This window comes from Bombus vosnesenskii, unplaced genomic scaffold (genome assembly GCF_011952255.1).
Source record: "Bombus vosnesenskii isolate JDL3184/JDL3185 unplaced genomic scaffold, Bvos_JDL3184-5_v1.1 scf7180000015783, whole genome shotgun sequence".
NCBI classification, from domain to species: Eukaryota; Metazoa; Arthropoda; class Insecta; order Hymenoptera; family Apidae; genus Bombus; species Bombus vosnesenskii.
The window spans coordinates 626-18512 of NW_022884149.1; the positions used below are offsets into that span (position 1 = coordinate 626).

General features: G+C 41.4%; 2 protein-coding genes and 1 long non-coding RNA gene across 3 annotated transcripts; 2 read left to right on the top strand and 1 right to left on the bottom strand.

The window, feature by feature from the left end:
• Positions 1 to 643: 643 nt before the first annotated feature.
• On the top strand, positions 644 to 1438 carry LOC117241383. The gene has a single exon (XM_033507320.1). It carries the CDS (start codon positions 644 to 646, stop codon positions 1436 to 1438), a length of 795 nt encoding a protein of 264 aa, XP_033363211.1.
• Positions 1439 to 2038: 600 nt separating this feature from the next.
• Positions 2039 to 4605, top strand: LOC117241385. The gene is given in 2 exon segments (XM_033507321.1): positions 2039 to 3094; positions 3097 to 4605. Coding segments are annotated over 2 exon segments (2565 nt in total).
• Positions 4606 to 9721: 5116 nt separating this feature from the next.
• LOC117241386 lies at positions 9722 to 13043 on the bottom strand. Its single transcript, XR_004494971.1, has 3 exons — positions 12909 to 13043; positions 10109 to 10223; positions 9722 to 9805 (listed from the first exon to the last, which is right to left on the bottom strand). It is a non-coding gene; the product is annotated as an uncharacterized LOC117241386 (long non-coding RNA).
• Between the last annotated feature and the right edge of the window lie 4844 nt (positions 13044 to 17887).

Here is a 17887-nt window from a genome sequence, read left to right on the forward strand (position 1 = left end):
CGAGACCAGCGCGAGACACCGACGACGTAGACACGAGGCTGTCCGTGCTGGAAAAGGAGAACGCAGCCCTCCGCCAGGAACTAAGGAGACTGGCTGCTCGAGTCCACGAATGCCCGCGATGCGCCAACGCGACGCCCGAATACGACCGTCCTCCACGAGAAGATGGAAACGACAGGACACGCCTAGACGCCCTAGAAAGAGTAGTCCGAGAACTGGGATCCTCCATTCTTAGGACCATAGAGGAACCATTCGGGGATACGCGATGGCAACACCCCCCCCCGAAGCACGACCGAGCAAGGACCACTCCGTCGATCCCCGCGCCGCCCAACCGACGTCGCCCCCAAGGGAGCAGGAGGATGGGGGCTGGGAACTGGCGGAAACAAAAAAGAAAAGGAGAAGGAGGAAGGCGAACGGGACAAGGACAACCGTCGCCGCCGAAGGAGAGGCGGCAAGAAGAGGACCGACCGCGCCACCACCGACGCGGGCACGGCAGCAGCAGCCCCAGCCTGGCAGGACGGCAGGCGCACCGAAACAGAGTGCCCCCGCAACGCAGAAAGGACCACTGAAGACACCCAAGGTGGCCACGCCCCCTCGCGCACCGCGAACATCCGCGGTGACCCTGACGCTGAACGAGGGAGCGAGGATGTCGTACGCCGACGTCCTGGAAGCGGCCAGAACAAGGACCCCGCTTTCGGAGCTCGGAATGGAACGTCTAGAAATGAAAAAGGCGATGACGGGGGCCATCATAATCAAAGTCCCTGGAGACAAGGACAGAGGAAAGGCGACGCTACTGGCGACGCGTCTGGCCGAGGCGCTGGACCCGGCGCCGGTGAGAATCGCCACTCCAACCAGGATGGCGGAGCTACGAGTGACCGGGATAGACATCTCGGTCAAGAGGGAGGAACTGCAGGAAGCACTGGCCTCGGCGGCAGGATGCGGCAGCGCGGAGGTACAGGTGGGCGAGATCGGCGCCACCAGAGGCGGCCTCGGGACGGCATGGATCAAGTGTCCGGCAGCAGGAGCCCGCAAGCTGGCCCAGGCAGAGAAGATAGCTACCGGCTGGTCAACCGCGAGGATAAGGGCCATCCCGAAGCGGCCGTTGCAGTGCTTCAGGTGCCTGGAACTGGGACACGTACGCGCCACCTGCGTATCCAGCGAAGACCGAGGGCACCTATGTTACAGGTGCGGCGGAAACGGACACCGCGCCAGAGACTGTCCCGCCTCCACTCCCAAGTGCCCCCTGTGCAAGTCGCTCGGGGCACCCGCGAACCACAGGATGGGCGGAGAGGCATGCACCCCACCGAAAGTCAAGAGAAAGCGACCGATCCGCCAACCACCAGCAGCAGCAGCAGCAGCAGGCGCGGAAGGGACACCAGGAAGCGCCGCCGAACCAACAGCGGCGGACGGCCGGGAGGAGGCCATGGAGGTGACCACATAATTCAAGCGCCTCCTGCAATGCAACCTCGGTAGGTCGAGAAGAGCGCAAGATCTGCTCCTTCAGACCATCCGGGAGAACGAGGTCGCCCTGGCGGCGGTGGCCGAACCACATCGCATTCCCGACTCGCCCAACTGGGTCGGGGACCTGGACGGATCCGCAGGGATAACGTGGACGGCAGCCCCGGGCGTCCTGCTGGACAGTGGCAGCGGCTTCGTCGCGGTCGAGTGGCAGGGAGCAGCGGTGGTGGCGGTATACGTCTCCCCAAACATCGACCTGGCCGCGTACGGGGACTTCCTGGATCGAGTAGGCGAGTGCATCGGAAGATGCCTCCCCCGCCAAGTACTCGTCCTCGGGTACTTCAACGCCCACTCGACGCAATGGGGAAATCCCAGGACCAACTCTCGAGGAAGGATGCTCACCGATTGGGCAGCGGGTCTGGGGCTCCTGCTGGCAAACAGGGGCTCGGCGAGCACCTGCGTGGCGTGGAGAGGATCCTCGGTAGTGGACATCACGTGGGCCACCCCGGAGCTACTCAGACGAATCCACGATTGGAGGGTGGCCGAGGGGGTGGAAACGCTATCCGATCACCTCTACATACTGATGGAGGTGGCCCTGGGGGCCGAAGACGACGCCGGAGGACGACGACGACCGGGAGAAAACCGCCGCCGCCCGCCACCGCGATGGCGTTTCAAGGAAAGGGACAAGGAGATGCTACGGGCGGCCACGATCGTATCCGCCTGGAGCTGGGACGCCCGACGGACAACCGAGCAGGAAAGCATCGACGAGGAGGCGGAGGAGCTCCGAAGATACATGTGCGCGGCGTGCGACGCCTCGATGCCGCGCTCAGTCCCGGGGGGGGGGAGACGCGACCAAGGAACGTACTGGTGGACTCCGGAGATCGCGGAGATGCGAGAGAACTGCGTTCGGGCCCGCAGAAGATTCCTAAGGGCCCGCCGTCGCAGGCTGACGCGCGACGAGGAACAGATCTCCAGCTGCTACGAGGAGTACAGAGAGGCGAGACGCACTCTTCAGCGGGAGATCAAAACCGCGAAAGCTCGGTGGTGGACGGAACTGATCGAGGAGGTCGAATCCGACCCGTGGGGACGGCCCTACAAAGTAGTTACGAAGAAGCTACGACCCTCGGCGCCCCCACTGACCTCGAACATGGATCCGGCGTTGCTGGACAACGTCATCGGGACGTTGTTCCCGCTGGAGGACACGGACACGAGCCAACCAGCGCCATCCTCCCCCTCTGTCGACGACGACGACGACGACGACGACGAGGAGGCAGCGACGACGACCGCAACAGGATGGAGCGAAGAACTGCGAGTGACCGAAGAAGAACTCTTCGAAGCAGCCAGGAGGATGGCATCCCGCGACGTGGCACCCGGTCCGGACGGAATACCGGGCCGAGCGTGGGTGGAGACGATCGTCACCATGGCTCCCCGCCTGCGACACCTGTTCACCAGATGCCTAGAGGAGGGCGTCTACCCCCGGTCATGGCGGACGGCTAAACTGGTTCTGCTGCGGAAAGAGGGCCGCCCGCCGGACTCGCCGTCCGCGTACAGGCCGATATGCCTGCTGGACGAGGTGGGCAAAATGCTCGAAAGGATCATCGCCGCCCGGCTGGAGGCTCACATGACCGAGAGGGCGCCCGGATGGCACGACAGCCAATACGGATTCCGCCGCGGCCGCTCGACCGTGGACGCGGTGAAGAGGGTGAAGACCATGGCCGAGGACAAGGTCTCTCGAGAAGGGGTGGCAGTAGCGGTATCACTCGACGTCATCAACGCCTTCAACTCGATCCCCTGGGCCAGGATCGTGGAAGCCCTGCGACACTTCGAGGTCCCGGCGTACCTGGTAGGGGTCATCCGAGCGTACCTGACCGACAGATACATTGTCTACGCCGGAAAGAACGGGGAGGAAAGAAGACGGATCGAGCGCGGCGTTCCGCAGGGGTCGGTGTTGGGACCGATACTCTGGATCACGGCCTACGACTCCGTCCTCCGATGTCCGATGCCCCGGGAGCAGGCATGGTGTGCTACGCCGACGACACCCTGATCATGGCCGGGGGACGGTGGTGGCACGACACGGCGAATCGCACGGAGGACGCCGTGGCGTGCGCGGTGCGCGGTGCGCGCCATTCGAAGGCTCGGCCTGACGGTGTCGCTGGCCAAATCCGAGGCACTGTGGTTCTTCGACCAGCGACGAAGAGGAACACCTCCTCCCGGACTGTCGGTGAACATCGGCGGAGAAGAGGTCCCGGTGAAACGCCAGATGAAGTACCTGGGTCTCACGATCGACAGTGGATGGACCTTCGGACCGCACTTCGAGCAACTGGTCCCGAAGGCGACGGCCGCAGCCAACGCCCTGTGCGGCCTCCAATCGGCGGAGCAGGATCGAGAATCCGCCGACTCTACGAGGGAGTGGTTTGGTCCCGAGTCCTCTACCGGGCACCCGTCTGGGCCAGAAGCTTGACGGCCAGTCGCCGCAGCCTGACCTTGCTGCGGAGGCTGCAGAGGACGACCGCTATCCGCATAGCGAGAGGCTACAGGACGACATCGTACGAGCTGCAAGCCCTGGCGCTCGAACGCGTGTACGAACACCAGAGGGGCCCGACGCCATCGACCGCCAGCCAACCGGCCCCGAACATTCGGGAGGAGGCGAAGAAGGAGACGTGGGAACGATGGCGCTCGCAGCTGATCCAGGAGGACGCCGTGCGGCCGCACCGGGCCGTTCGCGCCGTGCTTCCCAACTGGGAGGCCTGGAGGGATCGAGGCGGAGCGCCGCTGACCTTCAGGATGACGCAGGTGCTCACCGGCCACGGAGTGTTCGGCGAGTACCTGCTAAGGATTCGGCGAGAGGCGACGTCCGTCTGTCACCACTGCGAGGAAGAGGAGGACACGGCGCAACACACGCTGGAGTTCTGTCCGGCGTGGGCGGAACCACGACGCGTCCTACGGCTCGAAATCGGCGAGAGCTTAGCCCCCGAAGCGATCGTCGCGGCCATGCTCAGAGGGCGCCAGGAGTTCGCCGCCATCCGCACCTACTGCGAGCAGGTCATGCTGGCGAAGGAGCGGGCGGAAAGAAACCGGAAGCGAGCTCGCGATCCGTCCAGGACATCGCAGCGCCCGAGAAACACAACGGCGCCGCCGCGGCCACCGTAGGAGCGCGAAGAACCAGGAAGAGGCGTCAGGGGACGGGGTCCCCAGGATGACGCGGCAGGAGCGAGGCGCTAGGGGGCGTGGCCCCCCCCTCAGCGGTCCAAGAAGAGCAGGACGCCTCCCTTCGACAAAAAAGAGAGATAGACGCCCGGCGGTAACCGGTAGTAATTCGGGAGAGATCCCGGGTGCATCTCGACTCAGGCGTCAGGACAGGTCACCGTGGAGGTTTTAGCCGGTACGAATCCGGCACTACCCAGCGCCCTCTCCCCGGAGGGGTTGAAGGTTTCCTCCACGAAAAAAAAAGTAACGAGCTCTTAACATTTGAAAACTTCAACACACTCATCATTGAAATCGAGTCTATCCTCAACTCCCGTCCGCTGACTCCAATATCATCAGACCAAAACGATCTTCTTGTCCTTACTCCCGGTCACTTCGGTGATTCATTAACAAGTTTCCGAGAACGAGATTTCAGGGACACTCCATCCAATCGTCTCTCCAGCTGGCAACATATTCAAAAACTCAAACATTTCTGGCGCCACTGGCATCGAGAGTATCTGAACGAGCTGAACATCCGAAACAAATGGAGTAAGGGCAGTCACGACATACGAGAAGGCGCCATCGTCATTCTCAGAGAAGACAACGTTCCCCCAATGCAATGGCCACTGGGCAGAATCATCAAGGTCCAACCCGGCGCAGACGCATCATACGGACGGCTACCGTTCGATCGGAGCATCAAGCGGATGGTACCACTCACTACCATGCAGGGATACTGGACGAACGACTGAAGGCAGAGATTGAAAAGAAACGGAGAGAGCCAATTCGGATTCAGAAAAGGAAGAGAAGTGACCGATACGGTTTATGTAATAAACCACATCACAAACAAGCAGCTAGATGTGGCGACACTCGACCACGGAAATTTCCAACGGCTTCGCGGCACAAAGCGCTATACCTTCAAAGCGTAAGGCCGACAGGCCTAATGTACCATCGATATCCTTACGACTTTTTCGCCGAATATTCGGTAGAATGCATACGTGGCAACCGTCGCGGACTTCTGATAGACGCGCGCGTAGTGGGAATATCGAGGGGCAACAAAGGAAAGAATCTGTTCGGTTTTGAACCAAAAAGATTCATTTTGCCCCGAGCCGCGAAGTGCGAAAGGTTAAGAGAAGCAAACACAATTAGAGAAACGAGTCGTTAAAACTACTCTTGAGAGTTCAGTTTTAATCGTTACTTGTTATTAATTGTTGCTAAACGTTAACCGTGGTTAAATGTTATTTGTTGTTAATTGTTAAGAGTCTAATTAAACGTTATTGTTGAAAATCAAGTGTATTTTCTTGCGGGCACCTTCACGGACGGTCACCTTCACGGACTGTCACCTCATAAGTGTGAATAAATAGCTTGGTTGTTAAACATATCCAAATGTTCCTTCAGTACCTATCACGACCTATCCACCTCATAGGTGAAGAAAGAGGGAAATTATATACCTGCCTAAGAGCGGCGTTCGACAGACTAAACAGAGAGAAACTGGAGGAGAAAATGAGGAAAATGGGGATTAGTACAAGTGTACTCATCGAATATTACTGTTAATAAATATTGATTGTTGAATACATCTGAGTATTTCTTCCGCACCTATCACGACATCCCACCACATGGCCATGAAGGGAAAAGAACAAGAAAGAGAAAGAAGGGACTAGAAGATAATAATAATAATAATAATAATAAGAAAGGATGATAGCAGACCAAATTATAGAAGAAAGAAGAAAGGAAGAAGCAGAAGAGAGGGAGAAAAGGATAAAGGAATCCAAGTATAATATACACTACAGAAACATAACCAAAGAAAAATTACCAAAATACTTAGAAGGGAGGATGAAGTGGAAGGACAGAAAAATACTGGCAAGATTCAGATGCCGAAACGAGACCAAAGCAAGGGAATACTAGAAAGAAGAGGGAGATAAAGATGCAGACTATGTAGAAGGAAAGAAGACCTGAGGCATGTAATAGAAGAATGTGAAATAACGGGAGGACCAAAGGACATAGGAAAAACGCTAAATGAGACTGGAGAAGGTTTAACAGAACTGAAGGCAATAACAGAGAAGAGAAGAGCAAACGACAGGAAGGATGCACAGCAAGGAGGCTAAAGACCAAAGTTGCAATAGTTTTTTAGTCGTTAGTTGCTAATTTGTAGTTTCTACTTTAGTTTTTAGAGGTAAAATTAGCAAGGTAGTGCAATAGAATAGAGTGGAAAAGAGATGTAAGAGATGTAAAACCGAAAGTTCATTCAAAGCCGAAAGGTACGAAGTAAGCAATAATAAAATAAAAGAATAATACAAGAGGATCCAACAGACCAACAGGCGATCAACATTGTGTAGTAAGCCCTATTATCATAAGAGGTAGAAACGCTACTATTCACTTCTAAGGACGTAGGAACGCTATCAGTGATGTCTAAAGATGCAAAGCCTTCAGCATTTATATTTATATAATCAAATAATAATCAAATCTATCTGCCAAGCAAAGGAAAGAGTAAAGAAAAAAACAAAGAAAAGAGGGAACACTGTAACAATCATCTCGGAACAATGTAAAAGCCAGGTCGAACAAGAACATGGGTACATGAAATTTGCATAAATGTTGAGGACTGATGGTTTAACTAACTAGCACTGCTCATTAGATTAATTATATGATCTCTTACGTCGTATCGCAACTTATTCCGGTTATGTCCATGAAGTGTGAGTTATCTGTAAAATTTAATCGTAGCGTTTAGCTTCCCTTCATAGACTTAGCTTATTGTAGTTCGTATCGTTGTCGTCTGTCTTGGAGCCTATATATTCATGCACACCATCAACAGAATGTTTGGATCTCTCATAAAACGTCTTTTAACTGTTTTGCCAACCGATGCACTGATAAGGCGTTTTACTCCAACACTCACTGCTGAAGTCATGAAGACATGGATTGCATTGGGTGATCGACAGAACGACGAGTTTTTGAAATTGCATGATCGTCCCGCGGCCTACTCTAAGAGAGCGTCGAACGATAACACCGCGCTCCTTTCTATCTGCCTAGTCGTCAAGTCACTTCAAGTCCGTTCGAATCTATCAGTTTAGAGAATCGGTACCAGTGCACTTCGCTGGGCATATGTTCTCGTACACATTCGCGGGACATTCTCTTTATATTAAACATTGTAGAAACAAACTATGTGTGGACATGATTAGCCTATCGTGCAGATAGCTAGAGAAAGAGAAAAAGAGAAAAAAGGATTAAAAAATTTAAAGGAAGGAAGAAAGCGATTTGGAAAAGAGAAAAAAAGGGCTGAAAGCCGAAAAAACATTTCTTGACTTGGGCGAACTGGAACGCCCAAAGAACAAAAAAGAATGTAAGACAATTAATGGGGAAAATTAATTTTTATTATAAATTTATGGAAGATGCCTGCAAATTCCTGGAACCACTTCATAACTTATTAAGGAAAAATGTCAAATTCATCTGCAATGAAGAATGTGAGAAGTCATTTCAGAGGATCAAGGAACATGTCTGTTCAAGTCCGGCCCTAGCAACATATGAGCAAAACAAAGAAATATTCATTTATACAGATGCAAATGGTGATGGTTTAGGAGCCGTTTTAAAACAACCCCAAGATAACGGTATGTTACACCCGATTGCGTACTTCTCAAGAAAACTGAAACCAAACAGATGAAAGCAATCTACCTCGAATGCCTTCCTCTTAAAGAAGCGATTCAATATTGGCAACATTACACATTACTGTTGCTTTGCACAGAATGCTTGATATGAAATGAACCTTATAGCGACAGCGTTCGTAATGAGAACTAGCTGCAGTACGTATATAGCAGCAGATGGGTTCACGAAAATTGCATCAGGTCTAATATGGCGTTCTGCGTGTACATCAACTGTAACTCGAATGATACATGTTGCTGAACCGAATAACAAGCGTGTCAACTAAAAAATTGTAAAATAGAGATAACAATGAAGTGTTTGCAAGTGATCTTAGTTAATATATCTTGAACTTTGTTGCTGTATTTTCGATGATAGCGACTAGTGTTATTTGCAAGAATTGCAAAAAAAATTCAATCTTCTAGAACCAGAAACCGCGGCTTAGGTTCCAAAATTGCAAGTAAGTGTGAGTACTGGATGAAATTTTTCAACTCATCTCCACTAATTGGCAATGCCAATCCATACCAAAAGTCATCTGAAATAAATCGCAGGATTGTGTTGGCGACTTTTAGAGAACGGAATGGAAAAGATAAATTTATTTTGTGGGCTAATGGATATTTTTCAGGGATCGGCTATCAATAGATACTATGGCTGTCCGGAAAATTTACATTCTGTTGTCTTACGGGTATCTAATCGTCCAATTTCGAGAGCTACCGAAAAAGACAGAAGAAAAGTTAGCGTTTCGGAAGAGAGAACGCCAGGAAAACGTTGGTCATGTATAGAAACGAACAGGCACAAGGCTAAAGGACGCCAAATAATGTTAAATAAACTGTTTTCGGATAATTACAATAGCGTTTTCACAAAAAGTGGAATTTCTAACTTGAGAAAGACAAACACAATAATTTGTAAATGTCCTAGCAATAGCGAAGAGTATAATCCATGCATGTTTTAAACCAGTTAAAGCTGGATTCCAAGTCACTTTACACAAAGTTCATCTGAAACAGAACTTTTGTTTGTAATTGCTTTTGTTTGTATTTGCTTTTTAGATGAATATAATTAAGTGCTGTGGTCAAAATCTGAACCCTCGTCAATATTTTATTGCCGATCTATTAAATTTGTATTTATGAAAGAAAATGAGGCATTGGTTAGGGAAGAAGGTAATAATGGAAATAAATAATCTTTCTCCCAATACATACAATTCAAACAATGATAATATAAAAGTTATCTTTGCTTTGCGCTTAGCCATGTTATACGGTAGCGTTGGTAATATTTTATCAAATATAAATGTTGGTCCCAAAATGTTGTACCGGTGGAGAATCTTCAAAGAAAATGAATTCGATAGAAATTATTCAAAAACCTCGCGTGTGCAGATATGTCGACGCGACATTATTAGCACGCGAGCTAAGAATTTAATCGTAATTCGACCGTGCCAGTTTGTCCTTTCAGGAAGAAAACAACTTTATTGACTGGACAGTTCTATGTAAATATTTATAAATCGCACATTAAGCGAACTTGTTTACGAGTTAAAATCCAAAGGTCTCAGCTGTAAGAACCACAAGAAAAGATAAAAGAGACCTACCTTCAGAATTTCAACCTCATAAACGTCGTGAGGTAAACTGTTTTCTTTTTGGGCTCACTCAAAACAGAATATTGGTATCGTATGATCCCAAGAATTATGATCCCATTAATACAAATATGTATATAACAAAACAAAAATGAAACGTATTCTTTTCATTTGTAATTTTAAATAACGCATAGAAAACATAACGCATACATGGAGTTTATCACCTTCTTTAAATGGTATAATGCATTCCATAATTAAAAGCGAATAAAGAAACGAACTTACCAAAGCACCATAGGAAAGAATTTATGAAGTTTTATCTTACTCGGAAGTCAGTTTGCCTGAATATCACAAAATCCATTCACCTTAAATTTCTGGCAACGAGAACTCTTCAAATTTCCTAAAAAATGAATTTTAACAGACTTTTTTTCAATTTTTTAAATTTTAACAGGCAATGTAATATTTTAACAGATAATTTAACATTCTAACAGAAATAGTAACAAGGGAAAGATAGCGTGTGCAAAAATGCGTGAAAGGGCATTTAGAAAAATCGAAATAATTGGAAATATAATTAAAAAGTGAAGAGAAAATATCATGGGTTTCATGCCTGGAGCATAAATGTGAAAAATTTCCGCTTTTGTAACAAATTCTACATCCTTTTCTTTTTTTGTTTAAATTGAAGTGTGCATTGAATTTCATGACAAAATAATATATATTCATATATAAATATCAAAAATAGTAGTCATTTTCCTTAGTTTATTTATCAAAATGTCATTTCCTTATATTATTATGATACAAAGAATTATATATATATATGATGTATAATGCAATTATATATGATGTATAATGCAAAATAAGGATATAAAAATTAAAATTGATTTCACAATTACACTTGAATATGGTATGAAAAGTAAGGTTTGAAAGAAAATTTCAGATACATTGATTTCCGGAGTTATTTAATTGCTTTTCATGTTTAGTTGTAAATTTCCACAATTGGCCAAATTGCAAAATTCATGCCATTGACATTAAGGAAACAATATAGAGTGTAATAAAAGGGAAACAAGAAAATACAAATTCTGACAGTGAATTTAGTAAAAATTCAAGAAAAAGTAAGACAGACGTTAGGAAACTATAGCAAAATAAAAGAAGCTCGAGAGGGCAGCGGTAACCATAACAATAAGAAAGAAACACAAGAGAAAGGTCACTAAAATAAATTACAAAGTGTAAAATAGCAGTAGAAGACAAAAAATAAATAACAAGTAGGAGCAAGGAAAATAAGTTATACAAAAAAGGAAATGAAGAAATGATTTTAAATCAAACCTTAAATCCTACAGAAAGTACATATAATGTTAAAGGGAACAAAGAATATGAAAGACAAATTACAGAAGGTAAGAAAAATTTATCATTAATTAAGAGAGATTTTATATTATAATAGAAAGATACCAGAATATAGAAAAAGGTAGGAGAAAAGAAAAGAAAATGAGCAGATGAACAAAGCAAAATGGGCAGAAGAAAGAAGCAAACTAACAAAAAAAGTGAGGTAATAGAAGAGTCAGACAAAATTAAAAGAAGAAAAGAGAGGAAAAACTATTATTATAAAAAGGTTGTAAATAAGAGATAAAGTAGAAGAACCCAAAATGAAATTGAACATAAATAGATTAAACTTTGTTTCAGGGCATCACTCTTTTCTGGTCATTGTTTGTATCCTCTAATGTTATTTCATGAATATGAAAATGAATATGAGAACGAAAAATAACAGTTTTGAGTTTAGTGATCAATTGTTTCACAAGTAGTGAGCAATATATAAATTGATTTGGCAAAGGCAACTTTTGGTATTTTGTACGAGTGGAAAAATATATATAACCCAACTTATATTATAGCGAAAACATTCATGTTATGGACAGAAATTAATGCTTTAATGGTAATCTGATATAAAGACAAAGTCAACCATACACAGTGTAGGTATATGGTATAAGAATATGGGTTCTCCACTACTCAACAAGAATAGATAAAATACAAACACATTTCCTAAAAAGAATATTATACATACTGAAATACCATGTAATGCCAGATTATGTGATTAAAAGCAATAAGAATAGTCTTGGAACACAAAATAATAAAATGAGGCATAAACTACATGTTAAAACTCGCAAACATGGGAGAACACATAATTAGACAGGAAAACATTGCAAAAAGTAATACACACATAATAAACTCAAATAGAGTTACGAAGCCGATGGTACAGAAATAATAATAAATTTAAACTGAACAATAATAGAAAAAATAACACAAATACTTGCTGGATAAAAGAAAGAAGGAATAGAATAATCTACTTATAGTGAAGTATATAAATATGCTAAAAATATAGAAAAAAATAATTAAAGTTTCTTGCATATGAAACTGCTATTAATAACTAAAAGGATAATCAAAGTTAGAGTAGCTGGGAGACAGGAACGATCAGTGAATGCAGAAAATAGCATAAAATACAAAACAGATGAAAACAAAATGTATAATATGTGTAAGAAAAATATATTGCATAATATTAAGATTTTACAACAAAATTCATTAAAAAACAACAATAGGATGGTGATTTTTTTTCTGACAAAGAAAGATAGTTACAAGGACTGACAAATTTTATTAAAAAGCAAAAGCAGCATTAAGCTAAGATCATTTTATCATAGAAGAATAGCAATTCAGACAAATTCACAAATTATAATAATCTAAGAACAACAAATACTTTGTTATGTTTGTTTTGCAGTAACCAACAAATTTAAAGACTTAGCCTAAGTATAAATATGCCATAAATAATTCTATGTAGAAATAAACATAAATAATATTAAATAAATAGAACTTTTCTTATTGAAATGTGACAGTCTGTAATAAAAGATAAATTAAAAAAGAAAAAATAACTTTAACAAAAAAGAAATTTATAAAAATTTATTCTTAAAAAATTGTGGCCAATCAGATACGTGAAATAAAAGATTATTAGAAGAAACATGATTAGTCTACAAGAAGATCATACGAAAGGAGAAATGAAACATGTACCGTATTCTCTCAACATACGATTGCGAAGAAGTTTACTTACTCTATATTTCATTTCCGAACTTCTTCGTTTCCACGCAGTCATAGCAGTTCAGAACTATTTTATGAAAATCAAGAATTTCCTACATCAAATTATTTGATTTGCAAGACCTCATATATTTCTAAATTACTTACACAAAATTAGTACAGCCTATGAACAATGCAAACATTAAAAAGAAATAAGCGATACAGTAGCCCAAACAAGGACAAAGGTTGAAATAAGACAACAAAAATAGCAGTTATTATTCAAATTTGTATGAAAAATCCTTCAGAAATTAAATTCTTCTTTTAATGAAAGACGGTTATGTATATGAAAATCAAAAATGCAGTAAAAATACAAAAAATATAAAAGAAGAAAACTGTATTTGTTATTACGACTTACTTTTGCATGTAGAATAATTTCCATTTCGGTTACTGCACTACCCCTGTTATTAAATAGGTTTTGGAGTTCGATATTTAATTGATTCACACAGATTCAGTTTTTATATTCTGTATTTCACCACCATGTACAGCCATATGAACACACCGGATACTCTCAGATAATTAACACGTGGCAGAAACTAAAACAAAAGGGCGTCGTTAGAAGTCGTACCAACTTCGCATGTAGGAACTAGTGATCATACCAACATGACATTTATCTCAACAGATTAAACAGTACTGAACTCTATGATGATGCGCTAGCATGATATAATGTCGACGATGAGGTAGCGTTGTTTGCTGATTGGTTATACTTCAGGACTACATGTGGGACCTCTGTACGATCGCTGGTTAAATCGGTCACTTTGCGATATGCTTATGAAATCTAAACGTAATTCTTTTGTTAACATTTTCATAATTATACTTCAATTTTAGGATTAATTAAACAAATATTTAATAATTATTTTAATATCGATTACTATATATAACGATTATTATAATGCGAAATTTTATGTGTAAATAGTATGTTAAAATATGTAAATGTATATAAAATAAAATATATAAATGTGTGCATATGCAAAATATATTACATGTGTGTGTACCTACATTTAAAACACGTAACAGTTATACAATATTCTAGATTACGAATTTGGATTTATCGTTCATTATGTTCTTTCATTACAATTTAGTTGTCAGTTGCAAATCGATTCATAAGTTTCATAAGGGAAGGATCTTTTTATTGCAAATAGACTAATGGAAAGTTTTTCTCTAAAATCAATTGCAAATAATAATTTTGAATAAAAACGGAATAAGAAATGTCTTTCCTAAAGGAAGAAAAATGAATAAGGTATGAAAATCTAATAGCTGATAAAATTTTATTCGTTATTCCTTATTGACTGTCGATATTAGACCTTGATATTTCGTGTCAGGTATCCCTATCTCTGACATTCAATAAGAAAGGAGAACGTTTGTTTAGAACCTTACGTCCTCGAGAATGTTTCTAGTCCTATAACAAACAGTTTTTCTAAACAAAATCTTATTTTTAAAATTACATATTTACATACATTATATTTAAAAGTCTCGCTCTGACAAAATAATATTATTATACAGATGTATAGCATTACAAATTAGAAACAGAAAAGACATGTACCTCTGTAGCTCATAACTTTCTTTGACGAAAATTTATTCCTATTCTAATTATAAAGTTTTTAGTAATAATAATAACAAAATAATGACTCGATGATTGAGTACATATTAACAAAAATACCCGTATCTGAAATGTTTATTATTTTGAAACTTAGTGAGGTACAATTATTTCATAAAGTTTATTATTCTCGCTTTGTTTCGTGCAAAATCAATAATTATATCTTCGTAATTTCAATTTTCACATAACGTATTCAAATTAAATAATCAATTAGATAGTCTGCCCTGAGACATAATAGTATGTATATAATTTTTAATTAATTTTAATCTAGAGAAAGCACGCCCTGCAGAAGCGATTGGAATAATTAGTAATATTCTTAAAGTAACATAAAATTGGAAAATAAATCCTTAATTTTATGTATCATATTCGAACATTGCATTGCTGTTATATACAACAAATTTTTACTGTATATGTCACAAAATATTTTTATTTCATTAAGCATATCGCTTCTATCTACATTTCGATGATTTTCATTTTCTAAAATAATGTCCAAATTCATACGGTGTTTAATCGGTTCTTCTGCTTTCATATTTTTTAGTATTGTTATGTTATATAGAAATCTGAATGGTACAGACTCATGCTCAATGCTCAATTTGCATGAACCTTTCTCCGATTGAAAATATTCTCTGATCAGCCATAACTAAAAAGTGCTTTTTGAAAAAGATAACTTCGGTGTTATGCGAACGTGTATCTCCGCTTCATAGGCATAACAAATTTTCGTTTTCTTAATACGACGTCTTAAAAATTTAATGAAATGTCATTATTAGAGCAGGTGAACCTGTCGAAGAGCTACTTGCTCATCGATTTCGATGCCATTGAAATATATCGTGAGATCATGATTCTGAACAACATTTTCTTATAGATACGAATGCTCGGTCTTAGTTTTCGTTATATTCATGCAAAAGTATGTTTGGTATCATAAACATATAAATCCTTTTTTTATATTTTATATAAAATTAAGAAAATAATGTTTGACATCTTATTTGTAAATAAAATAGTAGACGGTATTATTTCTTCTTCTAATGTCAACCAGCAATTTTCTCTTAATGTCCCTTTAAGATGTCTTAGAACCAACAATTTATTCTACACCGGTCAACACATATTGCTTTAATCGTGAGCTAAATCATGCTAACTCCTTTTATTCGAAGATAGATCAACTTTGGCAAATCACAGTCTCCTTAAAACACTTGCTGGAACGTTTATTTTAATTTATTTGTATGCTTGTATCTATATTTAATATATATATTATTTCGAGCATATATATGTCGGGTTCACATTATGATTAGGGTTAGGTGAGTGTAACGAATCTTCATTTGGATTAATCATTGTTGTTATGTAATAGAGAAGATATTTACTAGTGCAAATATGATTATTACAGAATTTGACAAGTAGCCGTAGTAATTAGATACTCGAGATGCTAATGACGATGATGTGAGATCGGACGAGAACGAGTGCACTCAACGTAGTATGAGAGTTGGCTGAAGTAAGTAGTTTTGTTACTTGCTCTTGATATTCAAGAAAAAAAGAATATTAAAAAAACAGATGTATGTAAAAATGAGAATGATACAATGTATGGCAATAGTCGCGTAGTACTAAAATATTTCTTTTTTTCGATGCTTATATTATAGATTATTAAAAATAGATTATTAAGGAAAGCAAAAAAAAAATTGTAAAAATGAAAAAACCAATACCACACGGAGTTCCCAAACGGTGAACCATCCAAGTATCATTCGTGCCTAGCTTGCTTAACTTTCGTGATCAAACGAAAACGAGTGCTTTTTTAATTTTAATTATAACGTTTATTGCCCAAAGAAATACATATTTTGTACATAAGGCCGAAAATTTTTACTATATCGAATGCTTTTTCAAGGCAGGCGGCTACTCGTTGCTTTGCATTGGGAGCCCACCAGATGTCTGACGTTAGTTTATTTATTGCGTACAGTGTGGAATGTTTGTGTCGGAAGCCGATTTGATTGTGTTGGATTACGTTGTTTTTTGTGCGGAAGGAAACTAGGGGGTTGTTTATGACTATTTCGAATTCTTAGCTTATGTTGGATAGGAGGGGTCGCAGGTTTGATTTTGTCTTTGTTTCCGCGTCTTCTTTTTTTATTTTGCACTTGCCTGGTCAATGCGACTCAATATATTTTACGCGCCGATAATTAAGGTTACAGTTTTGTGAGATATGACATAACAGTTGGCATTTGTGGCATTGCGTCATGTAATTTTTTCTGGTTTTTCCCCATTTTACCCTAAAGTAATTCAGACGGCTAATTTTTGGTAAGTTACTAATATTGCTATGAGAGAATACTTGGAATATGTATATTGGGAGCAGTACGTTGTTATCTATTGATTTTTTATTGAGATGCGTGAAACTTTTTTTAATTGGACGTCGGACATCTATAATGCTTGCAACTCTACGAGTATTTCTATCTCAGAGATTTATTATTTACATATGTATAGAGGAATATATATAGGTACTGAATTAAACCATAGATAAACATATGATAATGAGTGGACTTGTGGAAAAAAATTACTTCCTCTTCGATTTCGATGGGTTTTGAATATATTATCCGAATATATTATTATATTGAATATATTAGTATCCGAGATATTCGCAAATAACTGTCGATAGTACTATAGTGTAGTCAGCCTATAGTTGTGTGCTGAGGCAGCGTATGGGTCAGTATTGGTTGCCCAAGTCCACCACAAATCTATCTCTTATCTTCTGTTTATAGTATATATAAACGAGAATTGGGCTAACTCAATGTCCCGTGCATAACTGCATAGGTTGTAAGAAATGTCTATTGTAAACCAATTAAATGTAAATGTCATCAATGTATTGCGTTAGGGTTAGTCTTTTTAATAGCTTGCTTGAAATAAAAACAAGTTAATTATACAAATACTGAACGAATTGATAATTGATATTATTTTTCGAAATAGAACAATTATTATTTTATGCTAATCATTTCGCGTGTAACCTACGAGTGCAATCAAATTTTTCACTCTTAACTCCTTTCTAACCTCATCTTTTGTAATTATTGCGGCTTATTTACGGTGTATTTACATGCGTGTAGTATTCGCTGGATAAACACTTCTCAAGCTTGTCGAAGGCGCGGCCCCTTTCCCCCACAGTAGTTACATGATAATAATTTTATTTGCACTAAAGTTCGTCGATTCGCGGATAAATATATCGAAAACTAAATTGAGAATGCGATAATCACGAGACTATCAATTTATATTATTTTAAATATAATTATTTTATACGTCTTTCAAATTTATTTGTGAAATTAGAAGTATTTTGAAAAATAAAGAACAAAATAAAGGATTCTGTTACATTGAACCGCTTAATTGAGCTTAATCAC

What these genes read in the sequence shown, in the direction of transcription:
- LOC117241383 (XM_033507320.1), top strand. Translation starts at nt 644, where the DNA reads ATGTCGTACGCCGACGTCCTGGAAGCGGCCAGAACAAGGACCCCGCTT.